Raw genomic sequence first — 22,563 nt, 5'->3', positions numbered from 1 at the left:
AGGTTGATATGTACCCTGTCCCCCAGGTAGATAAGTACCCTGTCCCCCAGGTTGATTACTACCAAGTCCACCAAGTTGATTACTACCCTGTCCCCCAGGTTGATAAGTACCCTGCCCCCCAGGTTGATAAGTACCCTGTCCCCCAGGTTGATAAGTTCCCTGTTCTCCAGGTTGATAAGTACCCTGTCCCCCAGGTTGATAAACACCCTGTCCCCCAGATCTATTACTACCCTGACCCCCAGGTTTATAAGTACCCTGTCCCACAGGTTGATTACTACCCTGTCCCCCAGGTTGATAAACACCCTGTCCCCCAGGTTGATTACTACCCTGACCCCCAGGTTGATAAGTACCCTGTCCCCCAGGTTGATTGCTACCTCGTTCCCCATGTTGATAAGTACCCTGTCCCCCATGTTGATAAGTACCTTGTACCCCCGGTGGATAAGTACCCTGTCCCCCAGGTGGATAAGTACCCTGTCCCCCAGGTGGATAAGTACCCTGTATCCCAGGTTGATAAGTACCCTGTATCGCAGGTTGATTAATACCTTGTCCCCCAAATTGATTACTATTCTGTCCGCCAGGTTGATAACTACCCTGACCCGCAGGTTGATAAGTGCCCTGTCCACCAGGTTGATTACTACCCTGTCCCCCCGGTTGATTACTACCCTGTCCGCTAGGCTGATTGTTCCATTCTGGACTACTGGGTGCGCCTGGTTGGTTGTTGCCTCCCATGTTAAATATAGTCGGGCTTGCGTTGCTGTTGATGCCGGATCCATCTCCACCTGTCCCTATGTATTGGGGAGGATTCGGACCAACGACACAGCAAAAAATTGTCGACCCTTGTCGAACGCCCGGTGCAATTCCTGTCATGAGGGACAAATCTTTACCAAAGAACGGTGTAAAATAGGGTGTACCTAGTCCACTCCCATAACTACCTGGTCCCCCTCCTGTGATACCCGGGCCACCTCCATAACTACCTGGTCTCCCTCCTTGGATACTCGGTCCACCTCCATAACTTTCCGGACCACCCCCTACACTACCAGGCCCACCTCCATAACTGCCTGGTCCACCTACTACACTACCCGGACCACCTCCTACACTACCTGGCCTACCTCCATAACCACCCAATCCACCTCCTTGGATACCCGGTCTACCACCTACACTACTCAGACCACCCCCTACACTACTTGGTCCACCTTCATAACTACCAGGCATCCCTCCTTGGATACCAGGTCCACCTCCATAACTTCCCGGGCCACCTCCTACACTACCCGGTCCTCCTTGGTTACCCGGTCCACCTCCTACACTACCCGGACCACCTCCTACACTACCTGGCCCACCGCCTAGAATACCCGGACCAGCTCCATAACTACCCGGTCCCCCTCCTTGGATACTCGGTCCACCTCCTACACTATCCGGACCACCTCCTACACTACTTGGCCCACCCCGTTCACTACCTGGCCCACCTTCATAACTACCCGGTCCCGGAGGAGGTAGATCTGGTATCCAAGGAGGGCTTTGGATACCCGATCTATCTGCTACATTACCCGGACCGCCTCCATAACTACCCAGACCACCACCTACACTACCCGGCCCACCGCCTACACTACCCGGACCCGCTCCATAACTACCTGGACCACCACCTACACTACCCGGCCCGCCACCATAACTACCAGGTCCTCCTTGGATACCCGGTCCACCTCTTACACTACCCGGACCACCGCCTACACTACCCTGACCACCTCCATAACTACCCGGACCACTTCCTACACTACCTGGCCCACCTCCATAACTACCTGGTCCCCCTCCATAACTACCCGGTCCCCCTCCTTGGATACCCGGTCTACCTGCTGCACTACCCGAACCATCTCCATAAATACCCGGACCACCACCTACACTACCCGGCCCACCTCCTTGGATACCCGGTCCACCTCCTATACTACCCGGGCCACCTCCTACACCCGGCCCACCTCCGTAACTACCCGGCCCCCCTCCATAACTTCCTGGTCCCCCTCCATGGCTACTGGGACCAGCAGCATAAGTGCCCGGTCCCCCTCCTTGGTTACCCGGCCCCCCTCCGTAACTACCTGGGCCGCCTCCTAAACTACCTGGTCCTCCATAACTTCCCGGTCCTGTTCGGCTACCTGGCCCACCTCCATAACTACCCGGACCACCCCCATAACTACCCGGTCCACCTCCTTGATCCCAGTTCCCACCACCGGTTGTTTCGTTTCCCCCTGTACGTCGTAAACTTTCTGCGCCAGGTACGTAACCGTTAATACATTCATCGCAACTAGGATCATACATTGACTGGCTCTGAGCTTGTCCCATACCGCTTCTGCCACCTGGAAAATGAATAACATTTTTAAAGAATCCCCGTTGGAGTGAAATATGTGTTATTTTTCTTACTCTTATTTTACATACAGCTCTCATTCTGCTAACGAATTGCACCGCAAATTTTAAGAACAACCACAATATCAACAGTGTGTTTGTACTTACTCTAATATTTTATTTTTATTTATTTTTATTACTAAAGTATATGTTAAATATCTGGGAGACCGAGCTTTGATCGGAAAACATATAAAAACTCAATAATAGATTAATCTAGATCGATTTTTCGCCCCCGAAAATCATTAGAGCCGTTTCCGACATCCCCGAAATATATAAATAAATATATATTACAAGAATTGCTCGTTTATATATGTTAATTATTAATTACCTACATATTAATATTTTAGTGAAAAAAAAACCTTAAAAATGTTAAGTACTGTAATAAAGTCGGCCATTTGTTTAAAATACATTATTTGCAATTCTTATTGAACTCCACTTTATACACGCTTCCCTGTGGAATACGAAATAAACATAATTGTCCTAAAACTTGCGAGAACATTTTATATTGAGATACTCACTGACAACAGCTTTAGACGTATCTGCTGCAGAAATTGCTTCAGCTTTGCCTTCATCCTTTGACCCTTGATCGATTGCTAAGTATTGAGATTGCGTCTGTCCTCTGAACCGTCCCCTGTACGAAGCCTGTCTGCGTTGCCTTGATTCTATATGGTATTCTAAGCTCCAGTCGCTCAAAGAATCCATTGGTAGATGTATGGTCTGTTTACATGTTGTCACCGTAACATCGTTACCCGGTGAATAGACCTGTCAAAAGCACATGGAAATCAAAAATGTATACAGCGGCGGTCGAGGGGCGGCAGGCAATATGAGTAGTATTACAGATTTTAGACTATTACTTACTAATTTAACAATTAAAATTTGATTAATATTTTCTAACTGATTATATAATACGGGGAAACACTGGGGCTGCAACACAGTGTAAACTAACGCAGTCTCCAGGGCTCCAACTGCATATGTACCATGTATGTTTTGATCAATAAAGATTTATTTATTATTAATTTTTTTTTTTCCTCGCAAGTGTGTTGAAAAAGTCGTATCAAACTAGTGTGCATTGGTCATTACACACATCGGCTTTCCTATTGCACGCTCGCTTACAGCTCGCGCGCACAATATCGCCTTGTGTGTAATGACCAACGTAGCATACTTGTATCCACAATGTACCATTAAATACCTACCTACTAGAGTCAGACCAAGAAAAGTCTTCAACAATTTTGATAGCATACGCAGTGCGTTATTTATACGTCATAATTTCATAGAAGTTTGACGTATAAAATAACACTTGCACTGCGTGTGCTATCAAAATCGTTGCAGACTTGTCTTGGTCTGGCTCTAAAGCCCCTATTAGTAGTTTTTTTCTACTCGTCGACTGTAATGGTTGAATTAAGATGTCGTACATACCAAACTATAACTGCATACTTTTCATGTATGGGCTCCCAACTCAACTATAATATTCATTTCGATACGCTGTAATCAACTATAAAAAAAATTTGACCAATCGCGTGTCGCCGCGCTCCCATAGAACTGTCGCGCGTTGATGTCTTTTGTACACTTGGCGTCAAATACTCTGTAGCAGTCAAAGTGGCTGAATAATTCGGTACATCATACCAAATATATGGTGTACCGAACTATTTGACTACTTTGGTTACTACAAAGTATTTGACGCTGAGTGTTTTTGTAGTACCAATTCCTAATAATTATTCAGCCTATTCACTCGGTGCCTAAACACGGTACTCGACTGAAAAGCTCTCTATTATATCACGATTGTATAAAATACTATTACCTAAGTACAACAATTCTGATGGATTAATGAGAAAAGTGTGTGTGTGTGTGTGTGTGTGTCAGCTCTGACGCACGACGTGCGCACGACTGAAGTTTACTCCACACGAACGATTACATGAGTACAGTGTACTGGTTAGTAAATTATAAAATTTAAGATCAAATCTCATTGCGTTCGAGCGCCAAACTACCTCGACAGAAATGGGTGCCTTTCAACCCTTGGCTATAACAATCTACTATTCCATGCACCCGTTGCTAGGGGATGCGCACGAAACATAACGTAACGTTTGATTTTACTCCCCATAAATTTTCATACCCCGGGCTTACTCGTATTACCTATAGATATGAAAATCAATTCGCAAGGAGTAAACTCCAAAAATTTTCAACCTATTTCCCAGTTTATTTCAATTAGTTAGCGTGCAATCCTGAAAAGTTGGAAGAAATATTTATGCGTTTTTTATTATGTTCAAATAATGCCTAATTTATAATTATGATTTCTATTGAAACCTTGTAAATAACATACGCCTTCTCAATGAGGAACGTGCTGCCTCAATCAATTGGCCTGATGACAAATTCTGAAATCCCTTTTAATGTTGTCGGTACACTTGTATTAGGCCGCCAGGAAATGAATGCTCAAAAAAAGTTATAGAGGGAAATGCTTGGAACACAATTTTTGACTTCGTAGCTTTGTTTGGACTAGTTGGGAGGTGAACATATCTAGTCCCCGCCCGTAACCCGCCGTAATGGTGCCGGGGGGGGGGGTTTGAAGGTTCCATTTTCCGGTTTTTCGATTATACTGCAAAATTAAAAAAAAATGCTTTTTTTAACTCCTCTTCACGCAACCGCTGAACGGATTTTGTTGAAATTTGGTAGTTTTTTTTTGAAAATGAATTTTTATTTTATTTAGTTTAAGAATTACTTATACAGGTAAGTATTGGTGCCTCTTTTTAAGTAAGAAAATACCTATGTTAAAAAATGAACATATCAGCTTTGAGTATAACAATAGTTATTTGTTATACAAGGGTGCAAAGTTGTATTTTACCCGCGAGTGTGGAATTGAAACATGAGCAAGCGAAAGGATTCTATAGTTGAACCACGAGCGAAGCGAGTGGTTCTAAAATAGAATCCTGAGCGTAGCGAGTGTTTCAACACACGAGAAGTAAAATACATTTGCACCCGTGTGTAACACAAAACTTTTCCCCTCACTATAGCGAGGAAAGTGCAACATCCACAGGCGTTAGATCATCTTCATCACTGGAATCACTAATTTTTTTACGATATTATAACAGAAAACACTAGAAATTCTGATTTTTACGTGAGTCGGTGAGAAGAACAGTAAAAATTTTGTTGACATTTCTGTTTTGAAATTGCATCGACTCAACTTGTGCGTTCAGAATTATATTTAACATCATTACAAAAAATCTAACGTTTCTTATGGAATTTTAAGGTTTATGACTTAAAATTATTAAATAAAGCTAAAATTGGTATTTTTTATTAGATTCTCAAACCATTTATTTAATGATAATTAATATCGAACGAACCATTATCATGAGCGTTTTACGTTTTGTTATCTGTCAAGCTACTTAAACACGCTCCATCCAAGGTCAAATTACTTTCCCCACTAGTGGATAAAATACGTTTTTCCCCGCTTGTTTTAAAGGATAATAGACGTCTTTCCGAGCTAGTGAGGGGAAAAATTAATTACTTTTGTTAAACTCAAAGCCGACTTGCAAGTCCATATGAGTGTGCGTGTGTGTTTTTGTGTGTGTAATGTGTGTGTGTGTGTGTGTGTGTGTGTGTGTGTGTGTGTGTGTGTGTGTGTGTGTGTGTGTGTGTGTGTGTGTGTGTGTGTGTGTGTGTGTGTGTGTGTGTGTGTGTGTTAGGTTCCTTAAACATTTTGAATTAAGTTTTCTGTATCATAATAACTTACATTTAAGCCAGTCTGTTCTATTTTTTTTACATTCATCAAATGGTAAGTGATATATATTTAAGTGCTTATGTATGACATTGTATAATTTGCCGGATTTATAGACAAATTGTCTACTAGCGTATGTGGTATTTATTGAAGTGGTTGGAATTATGTTAACGTTTCTCCTTGGATTTCGTGTGGTAGGTGTATATAGTTTAGATTTGTGTATTTTTAGGGTTGCAAATAATATGTACAGTTTTCTTACAGTTAGTACATCAGAAAGCTTATATAGGTCTACGGTTGGAAATCTAAATGGTTTAAAATGCATAACTTTTAATAACGATCTCTGGGCTCTCTCGAGCTCTAAAAATTTGGTTTTAGTAGCACCTCCCCAGACCGGTATGCAGTAACTAATTATTGATTGAACTAAGGTTAATTATATTTGTTTAAGAAGTTGAGTCCCGGGACAGTACATAGGGTAGTTTTTATAACCAAAATTAACTTTTCAGGGTGTGAAAAGTGGAGCGGAAGTTTGTATGGGGAATCAATAACGGCTGAACCGATTTAAATAATATTTGGGATGGTCTACGTGTTTAATTTAGTTGAAAATGATACCAAACATGACTTCAAACCTAAACTTAAACAGTATTAACTTCAATAATTCAAATTCGGCGAAGAAGCTGAATTCCCCTCACACCAAATTTCACACCTTCAAAGTATGATTTTTGAGATGGTGTCATTGTGATACCATAAATGAATATGGCACTCCCGATTTATACGAAAACGATACCAAACATGGCCTAGTAGCTTCATTGATGTAGATATCAAGATAAAATTTAGAGCCCAATAAACTTTCAATTTTATCTCGAAAACTATTCAATATATCGAAAAATTTTACTGAATTAAACTTGTCGCATATTTAATCAGCTTTCGTTTCGTTTAAGTAGTCATATCGCTAAGACGCAAAATTTCTAAGATATGTATATGTATAAAACCGAAAAAAATAACCTTCAAACTCCCTTCTCCTTCCCGGAACCAGGGTAACGGCCGGGGACTTTTGATATGTTCATCTTCTAACTAGTCCAAACAAAGTTACGTAGTCAAAAATTTGGGTCACTATCAAATTGACCTTATCGTTAAACGACCATTTCAGCTAGATGACATAAAATTTAAATACACAGTCAGCATATAGTCAATTCAGCTGCGACGACATGAAAGTAGAATACTCAGTCAGCAAAAAGACAGTTTAGCTGGATGGCTAAGAATTAGAATGAATTAGTAGCCAAGCGTCTGAAAATATAAATAGTCCATATGATTAAACACAGAACGAGTTAATAGCAAAACGTAATGAAATAAAAACATAAATAAATGCGTTTGTTAGTCGCGCATAAACTCGAGAACCGCTGGACCAATTTCGCTAATTTGGGCATTGAAATGTTTGACCACAGAAGGTTTAGACAGTGTAAAAATACGGAAAGATTGTAAGGAATATTAGCAATAAAAACATTACACAATCCAGACTTTTTGCTTCTTGACTGTTTAGCGTTCATGTCTGTTTAGTAATTAAGACGTTCTAAGATACAAATGGACCATTTAGGATTTATGTCTATTAAGAAATAAAGACATTCGAAGATAAAGATGTTTTGCTGCTAGATCATTTTAAATTGTTACGTTCTAAGATCCAGACGTTTTGCCAAAGAGGCATTTAGCATTCATGTCTATGTAGTTACAAAGACATAACACAATCCAGACATTTCAGCTATATTGTCCTTTAGCGATAAGGAAAATTTGATAGTGACCCAAAAATTGTGTTCCTAGCATATCCCTCTATACCTTCTTATTGCTTGGCCTATATTGATTTGGTTATGAATAAATCGACCAAGTGCGAGTCGGACTCGCGTTCCAAGGGTTCCGTACATTACACAATTTAAACAATGTATCTTTTATGTAAAATGTCTTTAAAAAACATGTAGGGGTCGGATCAAAACCTAAGTAATTAAGTCAGACTCACGCTTGACTGCACATTTCTAATAGGTTTTCCGGTGATCTATAGGTAAAGATATATTTAGTGTATTTTATTCAAAATTTTTGACCCAGTAGATTCGGAGATAAAACGGGGGGAATGGTCATTTTTTGCCTATTTTCTTGAATAACTTCTAAACTATTTACTTTAAAATTATAAAAAAAAATATTTGAGATTCTCACAAAGAGCTCTTTCATTTGATATGTAACACGATATAGTTTGACAAACTTTATTTTTTAATTTTCTCATTTACCCCCCAAAAGTGGCCCCCGAGTTTAAAATTAATATGTTTACGTTACATGTCCATCTTTGGGTCACAAACTTACATATGTGTACCAAATTTTAACTTAATTGGTCTAGTAGTTTCGGAGAAAATAGGCTGTGACAGACGGACAGACAGACAGACAGACGCACGAGTGATCCTATAAGGGTTCCGTTTTTTCCTTTTGAGGTACGGAACCCTAAAAACACAATATTTCAGCTACACCTACTCATAAGTTTTAACATAAATAATTGCATTTGTTAAAGGCTACTTAAACCTCGCGCGAAAACGTCTCGCGACGTTTGTGACGTCACGGTTTAGTTGCTGGTGGGGTGGTAGATATTGTTTACACGAGTACTTTACATACGAATATATTACTTTACATACTTACAGTACGAAGTTTTCCTTGAACCTGAATGACATTTTTAATTCAGCACTATATGTATATTGCGATTTCGCTAATCATGTTTTCGCTAATAAATGCATTACAAAAATTTATCACGATAACTCATTTTATACAAAAACTTTCACACGGTTGCAATTTAAAATGAATTATTTAGATATAGTTTGTCAAAGGATTGTCTCATTTCAAACATAGACAGAATCATACTATCTTGTTTTACACTAGTACTAGCATCCGAAAGAAAAGGATGAGTATATATTTTTTTGTTCTTATTTACTAACAATTTGGTTTGACCAACTATATATAAATTTTGAGTGAAAATACCGGGCACCGGTATTACTTTTTAATTTTTATTTTTTTCTGTTGACGACAGCCTACATGGCAATGATAGTTCCATTCGGCCAAATAATTAAAAAAGTTTTTTAGTGAAATATCGTATTATTGTTGGTCAAACAAATCTTGTCAGAAAAAAAAACAAAAAAACTATACTCATCCTTTTCTTTTGGGTGCTAGTACTAGTGTAAGACAAAGATAGTATGATTCAATCATACTTTGTTTTTTTTTTCTTAAGTTACTGACAATTTGGTTTGACCAACTATATGTAACATTTTATTTATATAATAACAAATAAATATTTACTTTATATCGTGTAATAATATTTTTTGTACGTAATAAATGTTTAATAGCGAAATAATAATTTTTTCAACCTCCAAACTGGTGCGGACGTATGGATTACGGTCAATGAAGTTGTCATGTAGCATAGACATATAGGTAGTATATACAAGTAGTTATAGACGCGTCACCGAGCGACCGGGGGTAAGAGAAAGAATATTCATATAAAATTTGGGCAGCATAGGATTTTTTTCTCTTTCACTCTTATAAATTTCGGTATTTCGCCATCGCCTCCTACCTATGATGCCACCCGGTCGGTGATAAGGACAAAGCATAGCACTATTTTCTCTTTCCTCTTATAGGAATCGCAATAAGACTATCTTTCTCTATCAAAGAGTGTCAGGCCCTTGTCATGGAGTGATGATGGTTTGGCTCGTTTCATTATAATAGTATATTTCATTATAACGGTAAGCCCTAGCACCTAAATGGTCGCGTACTGTGCGGTTTAAGAGGAATTTCCTCCCGCGTACGCTTCGGCTGTGGAATGAGCTCCCTGCCGAGGTTTTCCCGAGGGGCTACAGTATGGGGTTCTTCAAAAAAGGAGTGTACAGGTTTTTAAAGGGTCGGCAACGCGCGTGTAATATCTCCGGTGTTGCAGGCGTCCATAGGCTACGATAACTGCTTACCATCAGGCGGGCCGTATGCTGGATTGCCACCGACGTGGTATAAAAAAAATAGTAGGGTTAGTAATGAGCAGAATTGTATGGACCAGTATGCACTATACATACAAAAAAAATTAGCGCGTGGCGGTGACGATTTCCATACAAATGGAACTATGCCCCAAGTCAGTTTAAAAATGTTTACAAAAACACCGAATTTGGCATTTTAAAAATATAAATGCGTTTTTGCCCTTTTTTGTTATAAATTTGTTTTTATTGCTTACGTAGGACACATATGGGTATCAAAGGATTGATTTAGTCGCGTCGCGCTAAGTCGCTACGTAAGACGCTACGTCAGCTACGTGATTGTAACAGTAAATTGTCACAAAAAATTACATAAGAAAGTCATTTTTTGTACAAAACATTTTATTTTTGTATGGAAAGATCTAATAATTATTTCAAAAATGAATTCCTCGTCCCTTAATTATACGAAAAAAATATAGTTGCTAGTTGCTAAGAACAGGAAGAAATATAGCATAGATTGGGAGGCGACCCGACCCTTTAACCCCTCCTCCCCCTTTTGGGGGTATGCAAGGTACGATCTCGTGGCTACCGGGCCAAATCAGCTTTGTTTGACATTAAAAAAAATCGTGCCAAGCGGCTTCGCCTGAGACAAAAGTGCATAGTCAATGCGCTTACTAACCCTACTATTAATAATCCTAATGTTTATACTGAAATTGGCCCATTTTTTTGAATCAGAATAACATATATGTTTCTTTGAAACCATTATTTCCATGATTCTTTGTTGCTGTCATCATGCCAATTGTCGTTTGGCCTATTTACGATAACGTTTAGTAGGTCGACAAAAAAGGTCAAGGCCAACCTTGGCAAAGAGAACTTTATCTTTCAAATATATTCAAACGAAACTATTTTAATTGCCGCCGATTACATGACGACAAAATCGTAATAAGATAAAGACGCACCAACAGTCAAAAAGTTTGAATTCTGTACTGTGTATCATTTCCTACTTTATCACAGTGAGAATTAGCATGAAAGCCGCGGCCGCTGGAAATTTGATATTGTCACTGTGACAAATCAATGAAGTTCCTTTCTCGCAGAAATACATATTATTCGTGTAACAATGAGTGCGGTAACTTGAAAGCACTTTCATGCAATGTCGAATATTATGTTCTTATTTATCGTGTCGCGACGGCCAGAGAAAAAAAATCAATTTTTGTTCAAGAAATAAAAATAATAATCAGATTATTAATTTACTGTTCATTTTATAATATTTTATTTAATCTTTATTGCACAAAATAAATTACAAACGAACAAGAGCGCGGACATACATTTAATTACATGTCATTAATCGCACTGTTCAGTATTCCTTAATGATCATACCCCGGGGTTTTGGAGCGGGAATGATTTGTGCCATTTTCAACCAAAAGGGTACTTATTGTCGCTAGTCAGTAAGGCGCTATTTCCATATAGCTTCAATTAGAAATCAACTTTATCAACAAGCGACAATGTGGTACCTTTTGGTTGAAAACGTCACATCTGTTTATGGTAAAAAAATTATCAAACTATGAATTAAAAATAGGTAGTAAACTCCAACTGTGCTTAGAAATGTTAAATTGTTTTTACAGTTTTTTACATATTTTTTTGGCTTGTGTAAAATATTCCCGCGTCCAAAACCCCGGGGTATGCTAATAATTATATATAACCAAAGATAGATATAACTCCGTAATAAATAAATAAATAAATATTAGGTATAGGGCATTCTTACACAGATTGACTAAGTCCCACGGTAAGCCCAAGGAGGCTTGTAAAAGAAAGAAAAAAATTTTTGTCCTGCCGACTTTTTTCGCGGTTGTTATCTCATATATTTGTTTTCAGGACATCATACGAAATGCACTGATACCAAATATAGGTACCCTTATCCGAGACGAGCAAAAATCGATTTCTAGACTACCTATTTTTCGAGAAAAGGCCAAGGCACTATAATATAACTGCCACAAATATCTGGTTGTAGTTCTTGATAACGCCCCTCTATGTAGGTAACTACGTCCATCTCTAAATTCAGGTCACCGGCTAAGATAGCCACTTCCAAGTTACTTACTTTATCGTTCAGCATTTTGTTATATCCGCGACGGAATTGTATTGTATGAATTTATTTTAACTTATGAATGTGAACTCGGAAGAACATTATTTATTAAGTTTCTCATTTTTCTAACCGAACTTATAACTAGCATTAATTCAAATGACAGGAAGGAGCCGAATGATCGTAAAAGCAAGTAAAAAGTTATACAACGTGTAGAAGCGCTGGTGGCCTAGCCGTAAGAGCGTGCGACTTGCAATCTGGAGGTGGCGGGTTCAAATCCCGGCTCGTACCGCTCGTATGAGTTTTTCGGAACTTATTTATGTACGAAATATCATTTGATATTTACTAGTCGCTTTTCGGTGAAGGAAAACATCGTGAGGAAACCGGACTAATCCCAATAAGGCCTAGTTTTCCCTCTGGGTTGGAAGGTTAGATGGCAGTCGCTTTCGTAAGGACCCACGGCTCCCATGAGCCGTGGCAAAGTGGCGTACAACGCGAGGAAGAAGAATAGGCGGAAAATGAGATATCGGTCCTTATTTTTCGAAATAACGAGGTAGAAACGCCTTTTGGCAAACTTTTAGGTAGTAAGTAATAATCAATCGAACGTGATCGAACGACAAAATTTGCTCGCTGTGTTAGTTGTCAGTTTCGCGAGATAGAGGGTCGGTTTTTTGTCTAGAATCATACTGAATGTACTTACTGATACCAAATATACCCATGATGTCCGCGACGACATGAGCGAAAAGTAACCTAAAGCCTGTTCGGCCACCCTACTAAGATAAGGGCGTTGTAAAAAAACCTACTTATTAAAAAAAGTTGAATTGTACCATAATATAAATTCTAAAGCCAAAATGGAAATTATGTTGATATTTTTTATACGTAATTCTATCAGTACTATCGGGTTATGGGCGTCTACCCTATGTATGTAGGTAATATTTACTATGACATAATTTGCCCAACACCGGCCAAATACATTATTAAGCACCATAGGTATGTAAGTAAATCATTATTCGCATGGCAGTATTTGCTCTTTTGTGAATTAAGTAGTTATAAATATTATAAGTTACTTACTAATATTTGTTTATGGTCAAGAGATGTTTTAGAGTTGCTTATTCCGCATGCGTACTGCGGTGTGACCCGGTGCAATTTCTTCTCCGCCAGGTGAACGTCTCCAACTGCAAGCTGCCAAACCCAGCACCGCTGGCTCATACGCTCTTGACACACGATTTTTAACTAAAACATGAAAATCAAGGGATCAATTAGGTACCGCCGTGGCTTAGTGTTTATGGCGTCCACCGAGAATGCAGAAAACGCTGATTATATCCCAGCCCTGGGCACTGGGAGCCTTGGTAACCCTTTTTTTCATATATGACATAGATTTCAGTTTATGAGAATCATATGCTCAGCTTATTCTTGTAGAATAACAGTTGGCGTCACATTAAATTGTATGTAATATAAAATAGGTAAGTTTTTATAAACTGAAATAGATATCATACACTAAAGAAAAAGTGACCAAAGTTATATGTCATTATGTATGTCATCCTACTTTCAATACCTGCTACATCCTAATTTTTATTGCAGAATCGCCAGTAACTTCAACAGGTGGACTTTGATACATACTTTGTACATACCATTATAAAATAACAAACTAAACGACATTTCAGCAAACCTAAATTAAAATCACAGAAGATAACAGTAGATTGTAAATCAAGGGTGGAAAGTGAACCATATCACCCGATATGTTTTGTGTTGTTCGAGTAGTTCGAGGGTGAGATGGTTACTTTTACCCGAGTTAAACACTCCACTTTTCGTTTCACCTATGAGGAAAGTCAATCACAAGATCACAAGAGAATTGGGGACTGGAATTGGCGCCATATACATTTTGACCGGAAAAAAATTCTAAAACCATAGACAATCTGATCTTAAATTGGGATGTGTCTGAAACGGCCTTAATGTGCGCCTTAAAAAAGTGAATAAATGAATGTAATGTAATGTAATGATAATATTTTATACATTGATCGTCATTTATATTGATTTATTAACAAATATTTATGTTTATTTCATACATTTAAATATTAAAATACAAGTAGTATAATTTGTTTTAATAATGCAATGCAATTGACATTTAATTTCGATAATACTTCGTCTGAAAATGCGGAAGCTAATATGACAGCTTTTAACTATGAATAATAAAACATACTTATATGGCTGTTAGCCGTTGCTCGAAGTACAAATTAAAAAAAACTTTCCACCCTAGGTTAGGGGAAATCAAGGGCCTGACACTCTTTGATAGAGAAAGATAGTCATATTGCGATTCCTATAAGAGGAAAGAGAAAATAGTGCCATGCTTTGTCCTTATCACCGACCGGGTGGCATCATAGGAAAAATGAAAAATGAAAATGAAAGTTTATTAATAACAATCGTTACAGGTCTGTTTATGTGTTATACATATTAAACCTACAATTTACATACACGTGGTAAAGTTGAGGTTTTTTTAGGCAGACAGTCTTAATATAGATAATAGGTAGGAGGCGATGGCGAAATACCGAAATTTATAAGAGTGAAAGAGAAAAAAATCCTATGCTGCCCAAATTTTATATGAATATTCTTTCTCTTACCCCCGGTCGCTCGGTGGCGCGTCTATAACTACTTGTATATACTATGTCTATGGGGGAAATGCAATTTCCCACCCGGCTTTTAGTCTATGAAAGGTGAACTTTCCTAACAGGAGAGATGAAAATAAATATTCATACTTGCTGGGTGTCGGTGTCGGGTGGTATTCGAGCGGCTCTCAAAGTGCCGATGATGGCGAAGATCAGTAGAGCGGTGCGGGCGGCGCAGCCGGGCCGCGCGGGCGTGGGCTGCGGCGGCGGCGGGTAGGGTGCGCGCGCAGGACGCATGCCGACGTGCTGGGGCGCGACGACGCTCTGCCAAAACGCGCGCGCCAGCGCACTGTCCGCCGTTTGACCCATACTCGCGACCCGCAACCCAAGATGAACCCACTATAGATATAAGTTCACCCACCCAATTTCGGCGATAGCGAATAGTTTTAGATAATATTAAGCGCATGAGAAATTAGCCAACTTATGATTAATTACTATTTATAGGCAAGTTTTTAATTATTGATAATGATAAAAATAACTCCCAAAAACTTAAAAACTTATAACTGAACTGGCTTAGGTATTTCAATTAAAATTAGATAAAAATTAACTTAAAAAAAAAGAAAAACTGATTTGTTGATGAAAATACAAAAACCGGTCCGAGAGTCGGACTCGCGCGAAGGGTTCCGTACCATTACGCAAAAAACGGTAAAAAATCACGTTTGTTGTATGGGAGCTCCACTTAAATATTTATTTTATTTTGTTTTTAGTATTTGTTGTTATAGCGGCAACAGAAATACATCATCTGTGAAAATTTCAACTGTCTAGCTATCACGGTTCATGAGATACAGCCTGTTGACAGACGGACAGACAGACAGCAGAGTCTTAAGTAATAGGGTCCCGTTTTTACCCTTTGGGTACGGAACCCTAAAATTCGTTATATGTAGGTATGTCGACTCCTCATAGATCGCATCATCATAACAAGTTTTGACAAAAATGGGACCAATTTGGGACTACACTTTAATTCAAAAATAAGTAGCTGTAGGCCGAGCACATGATTGACGCGATAGTATCTCGCCGCGAGATAGACTACCCCGTCTTTTACTAACTGTATGAATGAATTAAAGGAGGACGGGTAGGCTATGTCGCGGCGAGATACTCTCGCGCCAATCATGTGCTAGCCATGAAGTTATACCCTAAACAGGAGCGAGCTGTCACTTTTTTTGCCATACTAAATTGAACCTTATCACCGAGCCAGAAAGGTGTTCGTACCAGACTAGAGAAAACGGTCCACATGAGATAGCAAAAGTGGGTCTCGGTGTCCCACTCGCACATGTTGCCAATGTTAAAAAATACCATTTTGGTAGTATTTATATCAATAACTACTAAAATTAAATACCTTCTTATATTATTTAAGTGCTATATTCAGAGTGCGGTTCTGATATCTTTTACGTAATTTGTAAATAGTTATAATGTCAATATTATTAACTGATTTAACCAAGCATGTGCACAACAAAAAATACATTAATTTTAATATGGTAGACATTGTAGTAACTTTGAATATTAATTGGTATCCCCAACTTGATAAAGAAATTTTCAAAATACATGAATGGCGGCGCTCAAGATTTATTTGCGAAATAAAGTATAAAATGGGTAAAAGATATTGTGTGAAAGGTTGCAGAAGTGAAAGTTTTGTTGATTGTGGTATATCTTTTCACAGGTAAGCCTCAACTATTAAAGTTTTCGATAAAAATACAAGAAAACATTGTCAAACTCATTAGGGTGACTATGATGTCGGCACGATGTGAATCGGCCTTACAGAGTTCTTATTACCTACGTACTTACTTAATGTAAAAATAAGTTTACCTAAATAAGTATATCTTTATTTCGGCATGTTTAATTATTTGGTTGATAGATAGATAGATAGATAAATGATTTATTTGTGCACGTAATGAGAGGTATATAATTGCCAAAATTTAAATCCAAAATCCTTAAATATTACAGACACATTTATACATAATATTCTATATAAGTTGAGCACACATTTCCGTCAGTACACGAAGGCGGCAAATTAAAAAAAAAATGGTGCAATTAACTACGATGACGCTTAAAGAATAGCTGAAGTGTGCAAAAGAGAAGCCATTACGTATATGAACATACCATGAGTGCGAAAGAGGCAGACTACAAATGAAAAAAAGTGACCATTTTTAGGGTTCCGTACCCAAAGGGTAAAAACGGGACCCTATCACTAAGACTCTGCTGTCCGTCTGTCAGTCTGTCTGTCATCAGTAACAGCTTTTATAACGACTAAATTAAGTAAGGTTTTGAGAAGCGTTTTACAGAGGAGAAAAAAACTATATCCATTCTCTCTGACTTCCTATGCATGAATGAAAAAAGATCTTGGCCAAACTATACATTCCAACTTATCCTAATATCCCACATACATATGACTTATGGTCACCCTAATTAGAAAGAGATGCAACCGCCCACTTTGACTTCTCATGTGGACACACTTTTTGGCCCGTGTACTCCATCCGGTTTATTAAAATCTAAATCCGTGGTGCTAGCCCGGCAGGTCTATTCGTATTTTGAAATTTTCTGGGATTCAATAGTTAGATTAGTTAGTAACTTTATTATAGACATTTGTATTTCACGGGAAATATAATCAATTGACATCTTCCGAAACATTCACGCATGTACCTACCCCCACCCCATTACCTCACCCCGCGGCGGTAGATTGTCTATGGCGTGTCCGCCCTGCCTAAACTGTGGAATATCAAAATAAAACAACGATTTGATTTAAAGTAATATTCAAACAGTAAACAAGTTAAAAGCAGTTTAAATTTACTAGTTATTAACCAGTTGCATGAGTTTGAGTAGTCCAAAGTAGGTACATGAATTTCTCGCCAAAGATTCTAAATCTTCGATCCTTATCTTGTAAGTATTTAACAAAGTACAAAACATCTATTCCTAATATCTAGTTACTTAATTTTATCAATTACTAGAAGTACATCAATTTTGCTAAAATCTCGCTAAAGCTACATTTAAAGCCTGGTAATTTCAGAGCTAACATTGGAGTCCTTTTTTTTGTAAGAATGGGTTGGGTATATAAAATGATGGGAATAATATCCAGTGTTACTGTCGCCAGAATTCTTCGTAGTACTGATCTTCCGGTAGTATTCTACGGACTCCCCGCAGTCACAGGCCAAGCGACTCTCCGACCCGCTGTGTTCAAGTTGATATTTCGGCACCACGATAAGACTCTCAGTAGATTTAGTGGGCGCACAGTGATTATGATTCCTACCATACGATTGGTAGTGATGAGACGTAGAACACTGCCGGTGAGTGTGTTTTTCTTGTGATTGATGTTGGTACTCGTGATGGCTTTGTGTGCTACGCCCGCTGTGACTGCGCCCGTGGCTCTTGGATCGATTGGCATGTTTTGCAGTTGTATCTAAATAACCGTATCCAAAACCATAGCCGCCAAAAGCTTTCGTAGTCAGGTTGTCCCACGATTTCGGCTTGACTTGTTGGTGAGAACTTTGATATTGTATCTTTGGTGATAATTTTGCTTCAGACCGATCATTATCCCAAAAAAGTGTGTCACTACTTAAGGAAGTACTGTAACTGGAGACTGAATTATCACATGGTGCAGTCGCGTTGCTTGTGGCGTATGACTGCAGGCTACATTGACTAGTCTGTGTGGATTCCGTTGTCAAGTAACGATAACGACTCGAACACTGTCCGGATGAACACACTTTTTTTGTACGCGAGTTGGAAAAACCGTCCGGCTTTTGTGTTGATTTATCTATTTGCTGGTATTTTTCTTTACGTTTGTGTTCCTTGGAGCATTCTTTCTTCCTCCTTATTTTCTTTCTTGAATTTGGCACACAATGCGGATCACAACATGGACTTGCTAAATCATAAGCTTCGAGGCTATTCGCGTCTTGATTGTTGTAAGCAGGCATGCATGGGGTACAACTGTGACTGTGACTGTTTCTATGTGATTTTGAATGTTTCCCACCTGCTGATTTATATTCATTATTGTGATTCTCGGACGCTCTATGGCATTCGTTCGGAGGTTTAACAACATAATGATGGCACTCCCTTCTGTTTCTAGGGGAGCCGACCGTAATAACGAAGCTACCACTCCTTATATTAGGTTGTATGATGCAGGCTCCATAGCGGGTATCCAAGTACTGGTACATAAACACACTGTGCTGCGGAGGCTTAGCGGCAGTGACGTTTTCGCTGGAAAGCGTCGGCCGGCAGTAAGTGCCATTGATGTTGTCCGTCGGATTGTTCTCTTCGTTATCGGAAGATACGTCGGTCGGGGAAGACTTTTTCTTTTGCGAAGGTAAACTGTGTGTCTTCCAATTAGTGTCGAACAGCTGGCGCTCACGAACGGTTAATTGCTCGAGTTCTCGCAATTTAGATTGTATGGCTCGTTGTATGTTAATGTACTTGAGATGGAGCTCGACCTTGCGGACGCAGTCCTCGAATATAACGACCATGCGCATGCGCGAGTCGCAGTCGTTAATAGCATCGACGATGGCAACGTGGTCAGCGCGCTCCACGTCGCTGCCGTTGATGGACAGGATGACGTCGCCCTCGCGCATACCTGATGCCGCCGCCGGCCCATCCGCCTCCACGTGATCTACATAAGTTATTACTTCTATTTCTTGTTCCTGTAATCATATCAAGAAACACATCTTATGGGCTTTGTTTTCAATGCAAGATGTTTTTAAAGAAGTATTAAATATAAAAATGTATTTTTTTGGCATATAGCGTGGGAGTTTTTTAAAACTTTTAATTTAATTTATCGTATTACATTTTTTGTATATTCAATTTGAAATTTTGCACAGTGCGCCCAGCCAGCCGCGAGTTTAAAATTTCGAGATGTCTAAAGTCTGCCTACGCATACATTCGCAATAGCTACGCATGCATTCGCTATGAAATATACCTACCTACCTACCTACCTATGGTTAAATCAAGTGCAAATGTTATTTACCTTTTTGTAGTGAATGCCGTAGCTCTGGAGGGTGAACCCGTAGCTGCCGTTCTTTTTCTCGACGATGATGGTCCTGCGCCGCCAGTCTTCCTCGCTCTTGGCTGCACCTCCGCTCCCGCCGCCTCCGCCCGACGGTCTCTCTGACTTTATTGAATCTCTAATCTGAAATAAACAAACAGGTTTATAAGGAAAAAGACGAGCTAATTCATTACGGATCCTTTACGCGTTTATTGCGCTTAGAAACCCGTTCACTATTATTACAAGCTTTTATTTAACTTGCAATGTACTTCCTATGTATGTATGTAACTATTGTTTGTATGGATCAAATCATGCAAATTAAATTTGACCCCCTTCCCGTATTTCGATGAAGCTGAAATTTTACACACGTATGTAAATCGGATGACAATGCAATATTATGATGGCATGGAGCTGATCTGATGCTGGAGACAGGAGGTAGCCATAGGAACTCTGTGGTAAAACAACATAACCTAATTGTGTTTGTGGTTTATGGAATTGTCTAGATGAGTATTATTTGCCTGTGGAAAGAAAAGTACAGTCAGCAATAAAAGCTTGTACCAAAAATGAAATTTTTACCCAAAAATTATTAGTTATACCTCTTTTTATATATCTAATTAAAAGCCGCTCTAATATTTTTTCGAAGAGTCTCAACTGACAAATATCAATGAATCAATTGCAATTTTAGTCTTGATCATAGGTAAATTAGATTGAAAAATAGCATTCGACTAAATCGTGTTTTCCGTCAAATATAAGGAACCAACTATTCGGTCAACGTGTTTCAGTTTCCTTTCTATTGCGTTTTCCCCGCTGTCATTCTTCAGAATTTTTCGAGATTATAAATCAATTAGTTCAATAAGAGTAGTAGCTCTGAAATACTCGGTAACTGATACTAATTAATGAAATAAATAAGAATAAATAATTTAAATACTTACTGAATTATCTAAGGAATCCTCCTTTGAGTCGTTGCTTAAGAGTTTCTTGCCATTGCTCATACTGCTCGGACATCTTTCACTGAGTTTCGGTGAGCTCATGATTAATTCAGAAAAACGGACTCTCCTTCATTTAAGTCTGTTTGATCCTAAACAGTACATATACACGTCCCATAACTGGGCATAAATCTAGTCTAAATTAACTCATACTTCCTATGTAGTGAGCACTGCATATGAGTTAGTTACCTCGCACGTGTCGGCGAGCGGCGAGGCACGAAACTATTTCGCTGGGGTGAGACGAGACAAATCATTAAAGAGCGCGCATGCGCTGCAAGTCGCTCTTTACCCTTTACATCTTCTTTTACTTTACCCTGTCACATGTTGGGTTAGTTAATACACGGTAACATTTACTTATTATAAAACTTTAGAGGATGCGTATCGACTACAGAACTATATTTTAAAGGACCTTAGTTACTTCAATCTGATGTCCGCTGCTTTGCACATGCGCTCTAGGACGACTCGTTTCGTGTGTGCTTTTAAAAATATTTTTTGTATGTGCTAGCGTAAAAACCCGTTTTCAATGTAAACGCGTTTTCCCTAGTTAAAACTAGTTTTCCGAAACGCCTTGGTGAAAACTAGTTTTAGTTAACTGGGATTTTTAGTCAAAACTGGCTTTCGCAAAGAACCTTGGAGAAATCTAGTTTTCACTACTTAATTATTCAATATTAATTTCAGTTAGGTAAAACGCGTGTAAGGTTAACTCTAACCAAACAGCGCGTGAAATCGAGCGAGCAAAGCGTGCTTGCCGGCGAACGCGGTTTTGGCTAATAAAATGTAATACAAAGCTTAAAAAAAGAGCCAAGATTTGAAAGCTTGTTTTATACTACCTACCTACTACGGTACTATTATTTATTCTGTGGTTTTGTACGTATACAAAAGGCTCACTGTATAACAAAACCCCTGTTTAGGTATAGCTATAGCAAACGGGCTTAAACGTTGCCGATTGGACATATTACCTATATATATACTTATGTGTAGTCAGCATTTTTGTCATTGTTCCTGCAACCAGCTGCGATGCAGTGTTTACTTGCTTTAGACATCTTATTATGCGACACCAGATCTGGTGAGGGCCGCGGGACGCGTAGTGACACACGCCTGTCAAAACGTAATACATATATTTATGTTATGTATGTAGTTTAAAGTTTAGATCGCGACTTTACTTACGAGGTACTTGTTTACTTTGGGATTGTCGTTAGCCGCGAATACGTGAAAACTTATACTTTACAAAAGGGAGTAAAAATCTATGTCACATTTATAAAATAGGTACATTTGTCTATTTGTATAAACCTACTTAATTAGAACGTTATTTTATCACCAGCATTTAGTTCTTCGACAAGTCTGTACTTCAGCTAATACCCTTCAAACTTGGGGTACTTTTCATAGGTATAAGATTTAACCATAGGTATAACAAAGAAAAATAAATACGTAAAAATACACAACTTCCAGAGTTTTCTGTTATAACATCGTATTGCCGTAAAAAAAATTAGTGATTCCAGTGATGAAGATGATCTAACGCCTGTGGATGTTGCACTTTCCTCGCTATAGTGAGGGAAAAGTTTTGTGTTACTCACGGGTGCAAATGTATTTTACTTCTCGTGTGTTGAAACCACTCGCTACGCTTAGGATTCTATTTTAGAACTAATACTTCAACTATAGAATCCTTTCGCTTGCTCGTGTTTCAATTCCATACTCGCGAGTAAATACAACTTTGCACCCTTGTATAACAAATAACTATTTTTATAATTTTGGGATAAACATTTTAGAAGTTATTCAAGAAAATAGGCAAAAAATGAC

At 38.8% G+C, this 22,563-nt stretch overlaps 3 protein-coding genes across 3 annotated transcripts; 1 reads left to right on the top strand and 2 right to left on the bottom strand.

The window, feature by feature from the left end:
- The first annotated feature begins 865 nt into the window (after positions 1 to 865).
- LOC134755097 (histidine-rich glycoprotein-like) lies at positions 866 to 2,038 on the top strand. Its single transcript, XM_063691575.1, has 3 exons — positions 866 to 895; positions 1,041 to 1,971; positions 2,031 to 2,038. Exons 1-3 carry the CDS (start codon positions 866 to 868, stop codon positions 2,036 to 2,038), a joined length of 969 nt encoding a protein of 322 aa, XP_063547645.1.
- Positions 2,039 to 2,096: 58 nt separating this feature from the next.
- On the bottom strand, positions 2,097 to 13,378 carry LOC134755096 (uncharacterized). Its single transcript, XM_063691573.1, has 4 exons — positions 13,223 to 13,378; positions 2,907 to 3,150; positions 2,214 to 2,342; positions 2,097 to 2,158 (listed from the first exon to the last, which is right to left on the bottom strand). Exons 1-4 carry the CDS (start codon positions 13,358 to 13,360, stop codon positions 2,097 to 2,099), a joined length of 573 nt encoding a protein of 190 aa, XP_063547643.1. The 5' UTR covers positions 13,361 to 13,378.
- A 4,282-nt stretch (positions 13,379 to 17,660) lies between these two features.
- On the bottom strand, positions 17,661 to 20,937 carry LOC134753903 (uncharacterized). Its single transcript, XM_063689866.1, has 3 exons — positions 20,713 to 20,937; positions 19,763 to 19,924; positions 17,661 to 19,439 (listed from the first exon to the last, which is right to left on the bottom strand). Exons 1-3 carry the CDS (start codon positions 20,809 to 20,811, stop codon positions 17,796 to 17,798), a joined length of 1,905 nt encoding a protein of 634 aa, XP_063545936.1. The 5' UTR covers positions 20,812 to 20,937; the 3' UTR covers positions 17,661 to 17,795.
- Between the last annotated feature and the right edge of the window lie 1,626 nt (positions 20,938 to 22,563).

This window comes from Cydia strobilella, chromosome Z (genome assembly GCF_947568885.1).
Source record: "Cydia strobilella chromosome Z, ilCydStro3.1, whole genome shotgun sequence".
NCBI lineage: Eukaryota > Metazoa > Arthropoda > Insecta > Lepidoptera > Tortricidae > Cydia > Cydia strobilella.
The sequence above is the reverse complement of the archived record's forward strand: the minus strand, read 5'-3'. Positions and strand labels throughout refer to the sequence as shown.